Here is a 10,645-nt window from a genome sequence, read left to right as displayed (position 1 = left end):
ATGGTGAACAAATGAGGAAGAAAGATGGATATAACTCAAACAAGGAGAATATTTACTAAAAAAAATAAATTTGAAAGAGGGTTTGGCTAATTAGCCATTATTTTTTGTTAGGTGGGCCATGTTGTTTGCTTTTTTCAGCTACCACGTGCTCCCAAGCGAGTGTCTACACACGTTATGCCAGGTCAGTGACAAGGGATTTTTAATACGAAGGCAATATAGTTCAGAGGGTTTTTGGGGACACCGAATAGTTTAAGTAGGAAACTGACAAAAAATGTGATAATTTAAGGGGTTTTAGGGTATTAACTCTATTAAAATTAAATTTATAATTTTAAAATTGTAATGAGTTTAATGTTAAAACTTGAAAAAAAAGTCCATCAAATTTAAATTCTGAATACATTTTTATTATAATCTAGCCGGAGTTTTTTTTAGAATGCGATAGCAAGCTTTATTCAGTTCAATCAGGTCGGAATTTCATTCCATCACATCAAACTCCCGTGTGGCTATATAATTTGAGACTTTTTAAAAAAAAATTATTTTCAAATATTCGTTCGTTTATAGATTTTATTCTTTTTTTTTTGTGTACATTTGAAATCAAAATTTTCAAATCCCAAAAATATATCTAGAGTAGTTTTTAAAGTTTTCTACACACAAAACTTCAAATTCTTTTAAAGTAAAACGCACGTCCACATATAATTTCAACTTTCAAAAATTATTTTTCATTTCATTTTCAAAAACTCATTTTTTTTTAAAGTTTCAACCAAATCTGTATCCAAACAGAGACAGAATTAAAATTTAAAGTTTATGGTTTTTGAACTTACCGTTGAATTCATAACTCGTTATAGTTACTGGGTTCACAATTGAATAGTTAAACATATTAAATAAATTTTTAAATATAAATACAAAATCTAAGCAAAAACTATCCGTAACTTATACTCTCCATCCACCTTGTATCCAAACGCTAGCCAAGTATTCAAGTCGCACAAGTTATCGAAGTACTACGACATGAGATATCATTTGGTGGTTGCACAAATCATGTTAGACAATTCATTGATCAGTACAAAATTTACACTCTTTTTCCTCTGACTAAACGATTCTAGCTGGCTCAATAGAAGTGACACCACGTACCTGCTTTTGACATCCTATTAAACTAATATCCAATTTTTAAAAAGTACTATTTAAACTTTAACCAATTTTGGCAAACTTCAGACTTTTGCTACTGTTTCTTTTTCTTTTTTCAGATATTCAAGTCTTAAGTTTTAAATTGCCATAGCCTAATTTCATACTTAGATTACTTAAACCAAAACTTCATATCAAACCTTTGGGGGTCTAAAGTTAGGCTATGCCAAATCCTAAATTTAGACTAGAATCGCACTCAAATTTCAGACCTGCAATTAAAAGCTTAGAGCCCGTTTGGATTGGTCAAAAAAAAAAATGACTTTTAAGCATAAGTGCTTAAAAGCACTTTTTAAGTTCTTGAGCTTTTTTTACAAATAAACAGTAACGTGTTTGGATAGAAGTGCTTAAACTGAAAAAAAGCTATTAAAATGTTTGGTAAACAAGCGCTGATAAGCACCCTTTTCTGTTAAAATGACCGAGATGCTCTTAAAGCTGTCAACACTAAAAATAAGCTTATTGATGCATTTTTAATTTTAAATTAACTCAAATGCAGATTAATTTGTGTATCAATTCAGTTTAATTTATAATACTTATTAGATAAGATTATTTTAATTAATATAAAGTACTTATTGGATAAAACATCAATTAATAATTGTAATTAAAAATATACTTAAATTATATAAACAATTCATATAATATTACCACAAAGTAAATAAATTAACGTAAAGTACTTTTCAAAATCATAGAACCACGTAAAAGTTACTTTCTTGCCTTCTGCTTTCATTTTTGATTAGGCTAATGAATCAAAAATGGAATCTGAAGGAGTTAGAAAGCTTTTGAAGTTGAGAAACAAGTATTGCTAATCAATTTAGAATGTTCTTGAGGTTATGATACCAGTTAGGAAGAAATGGGAAGAAAAATAAACGGGCTAGAGGTTTTAGTAAGAGAGAGTACTTTGGTAGTTATAGAAATATGTAAGGGATAATAGGGTAAATTATCTGGTCAAACTCGGGTAGCTTTTAAGCCCAAAATAATAAGTTGGGATAGACCAACTTATTGCTTTTGGCTTGTTTTTAATTTTTTTGGCTTAAAAGTACTTGACTTTTTGTATTTGCCAAACACCAAAATAAACTAAAAAGTATTTTTAAGCTGGTTTGACAAGCTTTTAAGCCAATCCAAACACTCTCTTAGTATTCTGATGTTGTAAATTTCAGCTACTATTTAAATGGAGGACCAAAATATGGCTATTTGTGCACTTCCCCTTCCAATCATGAATAAGGAATATTTACACAAATAGCCGATCGTATTCACGTGTTACTTTTCCTAGCCGGTACATATATATTAAATATTGATTATACATAATTATATAAATATTTACATGAATTATATGTATATTATAGTATTATATATCCACAAACTATTTTTAGTTTAAGCGGTTGGGTAGATAACTATTTAGGCTAATTCTTCCATCGAGAATAAAGGAGACAAATTAACATAAATTGCTGCACACTCAATCACTTAAACTAAAAATAGCAAGCAGATGTATAATCTACATATAATATAGTATAATCAGCATATAATCTATGTATATCAGCTAGAAAAAAGTAAACAAAGAATCCAGCCGGCTATTTGTGTAAAGATCCCAATAAAGGACTTGGATTTGGATCCAGTCAGATACTGGACCCATACTTTCCATATCCAGCCCATTCACAATAACCGTAATTGGGCCATCCAGTTAGCAGATGACCCATGATGATGACGGCCCTAATTACTTGTCGGGTTTTGAAGAAAAAACCCAATTATTCACTCTTGGCTTGAAGGAAAAGAAAAGACAACTCAAAGCTTTCACTCTCCCAACTCCATTAAAGGGAGAGAAACAGAAAGGCTTCGCATTGGACAAAGTGTGTGATTCCAAACTCCCATAAAACGACATCGTATTCGAATCCCTAACATTTGATAGACAGAATGTTCAGAAACCAGTACGATACCGACGTGACGACATGGTCACCGGCGGGGAGGCTATTTCAGGTAGAGTACGCAATGGAGGCAGTGAAGCAAGGTTCAGCGGCAATAGGTTTGAGATCGAAGACGCACGTGATTCTCGCGTGCGTTAATAAGGCGAATTCCGAATTATCCTCTCACCAGAAGAAGATCTTCAAAGTTGATGACCACATCGGAGTTGCAATCGCCGGACTTACTGCCGACGGCCGTGTACTTTCTCGGTATATGCGTAATGAGTGCATTAATTATAGTTACGCTTATGAGTCGCCGTTGCCTGTAGGCCGTCTTGTTGTTCAGCTCGCTGATAAAGCTCAGGTTTCGCTCTTTCTCAAAACCCTAAGTTGTTTTTGTATCTGATTTCCGCTTAAATGATTGCTTACGGTTTGGTATTTGCTGATGAACTGAATTCTTCTGTTGCTCTGTTGAAATTGAGGGGCTAGGGTTTTAGTCATACGCAAATGCAAGGTTTTGGCAGTGGCTGCAGAGCTATTGATATCTAATGAAACAACTTTGGATTGGAAATTTATGATTTGTTTGCATTTACTGTCACAAAGGAATAGTTGGTGCAGTGGTACTCTATATCCACTGCCTTAAACTCCTGGATCCACCTCTGATTTTAGCCTGGTTCAAAGGGGGGACAGGTGTTCTGGTTTCAGATTTTCCCTTCTGGGGAAAGCAAGTTGGATTTTTTCTCAAACTCTTGTTTGTTGTAGTATTATTACCATTTGTTGAATTGAAGTGTTTGTGTTCCTTTTGGCTAGTAGTTTCTCATTCATTACAAGTTGGATTTTTTCTCAAGCTCTTGTCGTATAGTATTAGTATCATTTGTTGAATTGAAGTGTTTGTGTTCCTTTTGGCTAGTAGTTTCTCATTCATTATCTCTAGCTGCGCCTCTCTTTTACTTACAAAGTGAACAAATAAGCGAAAGTTCTAAGAAAAAGGGTGGGAGGCGGAAGAGGAGTCTGTTAAAAAAATTTCTTTTCTTGCATTCCTCCCATTGCCAGCGATTTTGAGCCACAACTTCAATGCAATGAGACGTAACTTAATGTGGTTTAGCATGGAGGTTATTGATGTTCGTGTTCCTATTTCATATTCCCTTGGTAAACTTGTGTGCTGCTCTCTTGATATATTCAGTAATAGAGCAGTTTTCCCAACTATGCAACTATAGGGAGATTGCACCGTAAAAGATTTAGGTCCGGCACCCTGGATTCTTAAACTCCATAAGAATTACTTATCCGATATAGTTATTGAAACGGTAGACATGAACTTTAGCGAGTGGCCATTCAACAGATTGGTAATAGCTTGAACGCTTGTATTGTTCTATTGACTAAAGTAGGTTTTGTTGTAAATACTCTTGCGTAGTCCTAGAATTAATTTATGTTTGTTTTCACTTGTCAAATATCCATAAGATCAGTTCGGAACTTGGAATGGAAGAAAACTACTTGCCAATTGCTACATATTTGGAGCTTATAGGTGCTATGCTTTTTCTTGGGCGATCTATTTGGAGCCAGTTACCATTCTATTTTACTGTTGGACAACTCCCGTAAACGCTGATGCACTTTAATTGTTTGCCCATGCATTTGTCATTCCTGGAGCTGTATCATAGTCACATTATAGCCCGGCTTGCCCAAATTTTTCCCACTTTTTCTTTACAAATGAGGTGCCATAATATGTAACTGCATCTTAATATTTTCTTAGTACCGGGACATGATTTGAAGTGCTACCTTTAGATTAATTAAATGTGCCTTTTCTTTGGTGTAAAACTGGGTATAAGATCGTTGGATTTTCCTGTCAGATATCAATATATGTTCTTGAGGAAATTAGATACTTTGCTAAATGAGGGAACATGGTAATAAATGAGTTGCTGCAATGTGTGGCCTAGTCGTAATAGCTAGTGTTATTCAAGCTTTTATCATAAGTGATCATTCTTAATCTTCTCGTAAGGAATTACAGTGTAATTCAGACTATTTGAATTAGGTACCTACTATATACTGCCTATTCTGTCTTTAAGGAAAAGTATTATACATTTTAGAACTCACCAGCTAGAAACTTCTACTTTTCGTGTTTAGAAAATATGGAATGGGTTTTGCAGTCTAAAACTTCGCTGCAGCCTTAAGTTGTGATTTTGTGAGTTCCACGATTTTATTATTGCAGGCACTCCTTGAAATTTTTCTTATTGTTAGCCGTAGGTGATTCTGCAATCCAAGTAGGGCCTGGGGTTTTACTTCTAAACACTTTCACATACTTCCAAATTCTGAGGACTCTGAAATTTGCACTTAATTCTATGAACTCTAGAAATCTCCCATAGAGGTAAAAAGAATATAGACATGCACGACATAAAAAATGAACTAAGTAGTCTATGGCTTAATAGACAATGATACCTTCTTAGACGTGTGGAATAAGTTGTGTTCCAGCAACTGTTAAAACTAGAGGCCCGCAATAAAATTTGTGTGGCATTAATCCTTTTAAGACATTATTATAAGCCTTGATGTGTGGACAATTGTCATATTCTTTCTGCTTCAACGATTCAGGGTAAGGTTACATCAAGTTTTTACCAATCTGAGTTCTTAATATAACTTTTTAGTTAGTTTACTAGCTCATGTCAAACAGTAAGAAGATGACTCCTCTAGCTTCGTTCTCAAGAAAAAAATAAAAGACTCCTCTAGCTCTTCTCAAGAAAGCATATGGTCTTGGGTAGCTCTGAACATCTTATTTATGCACAATTTTTCGGGTGTTACGATGATAGGTTGCACCAACTGTGTGGTGCCTGATATAGGACTCCTATAATTTGTCCCGAAATGTCTTACAGAAGGAAAAAGTAGAGCTCAGCTCTTAGATGATAGCTGGTATTCTTCATGTTCGAACAGTTCTGTTCCAGTAAAGAAATAGAAAAGTCAACAAGGTTCTTTTAGTTCTTCAGTACAGATGTGTTCGGTGGCGAATCAGTGCACCTGCAAATGGCACATGTGCAAAGCCCTAAATCATGGAGGAGAGCTGAAGAAAAACTAAAATTCTTTCTAGTCCTTTGTCATGTCCTGGTGGATATTGAGCTATATGTTGTTTTTTCCCTCAATTTGTCAGGATGATCTATTGATGGAACGAATTTTTGTTATTGGTATACGAGGCTAACTGTCCAATTTGAGAGTTGATGCCTCTTTCTTGCTCAATATCATCTTAACATTCACTTGTGTGGCAGGTCTGCACTCAAAGATCCTGGAAACGGCCTTATGGTGTTGGCCTGCTTGTTGGTGGGCTGGATGAGTCTGGTGCTCACCTTTACTACAATTGCCCTAGTGGTAACTACTTCGAGTATCAAGCTTTTGCCATTGGATCTCGTTCACAAGCTGCCAAAACGTACTTGGAACGTAGGTTTGAGACTTTCATGGATTCTTCACGGGAAAGCCTGCTTAAGGATGCGCTCTTTGCACTGAGAGAAACTTTGCAAGGAGAAAAACTAACAAGCTCCAATTGCACGGTTGCAGTGGTAGGAGTAGGAGAGGCTTTCCATATGTTGGACAAGGAAACTATACAAGCATTGATCAATGAATTTGAGATAGCTGGTGAAGAAGCTCCTGTTGCAGCCCCAGATGAAGCTGGGAGTGATGAACCAGCAGCAGCACCCGAAGAGGGTGCCCCTGCTGATCAAGGAGCTGCCCCAATGGATATTTGATGATGTTATGTCTTCCTTTAGGCCTCACTTCTTTCATTTCAGAGATTTCGCCTTGTTAGAATGATGAGATTTCGTGTGGCACAATGGGTAATATTTTCTGCTTGGATGTTTTATTATGCAATCATGCTTTACTTTGGTCCAAACATTTCAAAGCTCATGCTTCTGCACTTAAACTTTAAACAGTTTAAATGACTGTCGGATTGGAGAGCTCTCTCCCCCCCCCCATGTTTTTCTTTGTTATGCACAATTCATTTTCTTCTGTCAGCAAACTGTCGACTAAACTGTAGAGGTTTTGAGGTAGGGGTGGTGTATTAGTTCGTTTGTGTCCACGCGAGCCTTGGAGGTGAGGGAATCAGGGAAACTTACGATTATGATTGAATGATTGAGGAGGTTATATATAAAAGGAAAAGAAAGTGTGTATTTCTTGAACGTGCATGTTACTTCCATGTGGTACTGAAACAAGGTGACAGACTCGTTTGTAGTTTTAAAGACTTTTAAGTATTTTACCTCCACTACTAGTCACATGCATGCTGCAATTGGTTTCTCATCAAATGTCAGATTAGAACTGTTGCCAGAGAACCTCCTATACATATACATTCCTGCGTGTTAAAACTATCCACCTTGAGGTATTACATACTCGATTCATTTTAATGATCGACTTGTGCAGTATAATTGTAATTCTTTTTTATGATATCCGAAGCTAATGCAGTAATTACAACTGTCGAAATAGTCTACTATTACTTCTTCCAATATAAGGTAAAGTTAGTGGGATATCTATATCTATCTATATCTATACTGTATTAAAAGCACGAATGCCCTATCGAAATATCGTTCGCTTTTTTTACCCTTCGTAAGTGCATTATATGTTGGATATACTTGTAAATGTAATCATTAATTTTTTTGGAAAAAATCAAAAAGTGTTGTGTGCTTAATTCCTTTTAGGTTTAGAATTCTTTAGAATTTGCATTATTTGGGTTTTGGAATTCTTGCCTTACGAGTTCTTTTTCCCTTTTTCTTTAGATTCTGTCTTTTTAATTATGGTATGTCTTTTTCTCATTGTTCCTTTTGTGTTCGTTTAGGATGCAATTTTCATTGTCTCTTTTGTGTAGGTTTAGTTCCTTATATCATTATTACTATATCAGATTTTAAAAACTCATTCATATGAAATCGATAAAATAACACTCCTATTCGTAATCAAGTAAACAAAAAAAAACCTAAATAGAAAAGCACATACATGAAAGAACCTTAATAATAAAAAGAATGAGTTTAGCTACAAATCTATTACTTTCTCAACCGTTTTTCTTTGTCGATATTATATTGGTTTGATCCTTGGCTTGATATCATGTTATTGAAGCTTTAGTTAAAGTTCGGTTGTGTAGTTTTGTTTTACTGCCTTCTATGATTTATGCTACATGTTGGTATTACCTGAGATATCGTTCTCGCGTATGTATCATTCTTAGATTTTATTTCTGTTTTCTTGATACCTCCTATGGTGTTTTATGTGTAATTTTTGTTTTATGACTTTGGGGAATTGACTTTATGTATTCCAGTGCGATGCATGGAGATAGCCATATTGTCAATTAGTGATCGACGTATAGGGCCAAGGTCAGCTTCTTATGCTACTTGTAGATTGTTGTAGTTTACTTTTAATCAAGAAAATCATCTTTAACTAATATTGCTTTAATGTCACGAATATGCACCGATCTACTTTGATTTTATAATTTTTTATATCCATTGGCTGCCTCTAGAAAACTAGAGTCCTCCAACAATATTACTATTCAGGAACATAATTTAAATTTATTTATTTTTTAAACACTTGCTCAGTTAAAATACCATTACATAAATTGAGATGGTGGAAGTATTACTTTGGGATATGCTAATTCCTCCTTTCATGTTGTAATTTTCAGCACTTTTGCTTATTTTATCTTATTTTATAGCTCAAACATACTTTTAAATAATATCTATATAATTTGTAAAATAATTTACTCAATAACATAGGGTAAACGCGCAACGCGCGTATCATAAGACTAGTACTATATTAAAAACACAAATCCCCTATCGAAATGTCGTTCGCCTTTTTATCCTTCATAAGTGTATTTTACGTTGGATATAATTGTAATTGTTTACTGCTATTTCTTTTTATTTTAAATTTTGGGATAACACCAAAACTATCGTATATTACAGTTTTTATTGGCTATGATTTTGCTTTATTTTAAGTTTAGGATTCTTTAGGCGTTTGTTGTTTAGGATTAGAATTCTTTACCAACGTGTGTGGCGTTCTTTTAGGTTTAGGCCTCTTTAGGTTTGACTTCTTTGGAATATTTCATCCTATTTTTAGTTCCTTATCAGCATGAGTTCAAGGTGTAAAACAAGCTAACTCTTCAAGATATTTAATGTTCTATAGATACTGTTGTTCGTTTTCTACCCTTTTTCTTATCGATATCTATTATTTTTTTAAAGCTTACGTAGAAAAATTTCTTACATATTTACAATCTGCCGTTTTTTACCACTCGGCCACTCTTCCCTTCCCAGGCCGAGGCCCCCCTCAATGGGTTCTAATTCTAAGAAGGGGGCTTAACACCTCTCATTCTTATTACTTTTTCAATATGAAAATTAAAAAAAAATAAAAAATCAAAAGGTCGTTTTATTCAAGACCCCAATTCTGACATCCCTTCTCTCCCACTTCACACCTCAGAATGCATCCTTCTTATAGAGATAAATGCTCTTTCACATCTTCTTAACCCCAAATGGCTGGGGAGAGAAAAGGTTCCTTTTTTTTTAGGGTACTCCCGAGAACAGATCCAGTGGAGACGGGGTAGGGCATGTAGCTCAGAGGATTAGAGCACGTGACTACGAACCACGGTGTCGAGGGTTCGAATCCCTCCTCGCCCACAACCGGCCCAAAAGGGAAGTACCTTTCCCTCTGGGGGTAGGAAAATCATGATCGGGATAGCAAACCAAAAGCTATGGAACTTGGGTGTGGGTCTTTTGTCGAAATGGAATGACTTTTCTTTTTCTCTTTTTATTTATTATTTATCGTGAATGGGGGAATCATTACACATAGTATGCCCCATTAACGTATTTTTTTTTGTTTTATGCTCCGTAACTCTTCCTCAGCCAGGCTTGGGTAGAATAGCAGAGCAAGTATTGGTAGCATAACAAAAAAGCCTTCCTCGTCATTAATATCTTTGCTCGCGGCAATTGTGACCTCTCAGGAGAATCGGTGACTGCATCTTTGATGCAGTGCTAGTACATCTGAGACTTCTTAATTGGCTAGTTATAAATAGCTCCAGAGTTATGGAACAAAGGATTATCTCGTACCTAGACAGAGGTATTGATGGTGATTTTCTAATCTCGCAGAACAGAATGTGATACGATGAGATAGAATGCAATAGAAACAAAGATAAGGAACGAGTTACCTACTCTTAACGGGCAAAGCGAGCCCCTTTATTTTGAATTCTTTAATTCAGAATCAATCAAATCTCCCCAAGTAGGATTCGAACCTACGACCAATCGGTTAACAACCGACCGCTCTACCACTGAGCTACTGAGGATTAGGAGATTCGATCTCATAGAGTTCAATTCCCGTTCCCAACCCATGAGCAATATGAGTTCGAAGCTTCCTTCGTAACTTCCAGAACTTCTTCGTAGTGGCTCCCTTACATGTCTCATTTTAGAGGGAACCTCAAAGTGGCTCTATTTCATTAGACTTCTCACCTTCTTCAAACAATATATATTTAACAAATTTATATAAGTAATTATCGGTCGATTATTCAATATTCTTGTGCAGATGAAGAAGACTCATGTGGAGCGTGTGATTGAGACTTAGTACCGATTAGGATGGGATTTTAAAGACAA

General features: G+C 35.3%; 1 protein-coding gene and 2 non-coding genes across 3 annotated transcripts; 2 read left to right on the top strand and 1 right to left on the bottom strand.

Annotated features, from left to right (window-relative positions):
* The first annotated feature begins 2,917 nt into the window (after window positions 1–2,917).
* Window positions 2,918–6,979, top strand: LOC104107767 (proteasome subunit alpha type-1-B-like). The gene is made up of 2 exons (XM_009616650.4): window positions 2,918–3,432; window positions 6,314–6,979. Exons 1-2 carry the CDS (start codon window positions 3,082–3,084, stop codon window positions 6,785–6,787), a joined length of 825 nt encoding a protein of 274 aa, XP_009614945.1. The 5' UTR covers window positions 2,918–3,081; the 3' UTR covers window positions 6,788–6,979.
* A 2,626-nt stretch (window positions 6,980–9,605) lies between these two features.
* Window positions 9,606–9,679, top strand: TRNAR-ACG (transfer RNA arginine (anticodon ACG)). The gene has a single exon. It is a non-coding gene; the product is annotated as a tRNA-Arg (tRNA).
* Window positions 9,680–10,269: 590 nt separating this feature from the next.
* On the bottom strand, window positions 10,270–10,341 carry TRNAN-GUU (transfer RNA asparagine (anticodon GUU)). Its single transcript has one exon. It is a non-coding gene; the product is annotated as a tRNA-Asn (tRNA).
* Window positions 10,342–10,645: the final 304 nt, after the last annotated feature.

Source organism: Nicotiana tomentosiformis, chromosome 4 (genome assembly GCF_000390325.3).
Source record: "Nicotiana tomentosiformis chromosome 4, ASM39032v3, whole genome shotgun sequence".
NCBI classification, from domain to species: domain Eukaryota; kingdom Viridiplantae; phylum Streptophyta; class Magnoliopsida; order Solanales; family Solanaceae; genus Nicotiana; species Nicotiana tomentosiformis.
The sequence above is the reverse complement of the archived record's forward strand: the minus strand, read 5'-3'. Positions and strand labels throughout refer to the sequence as shown.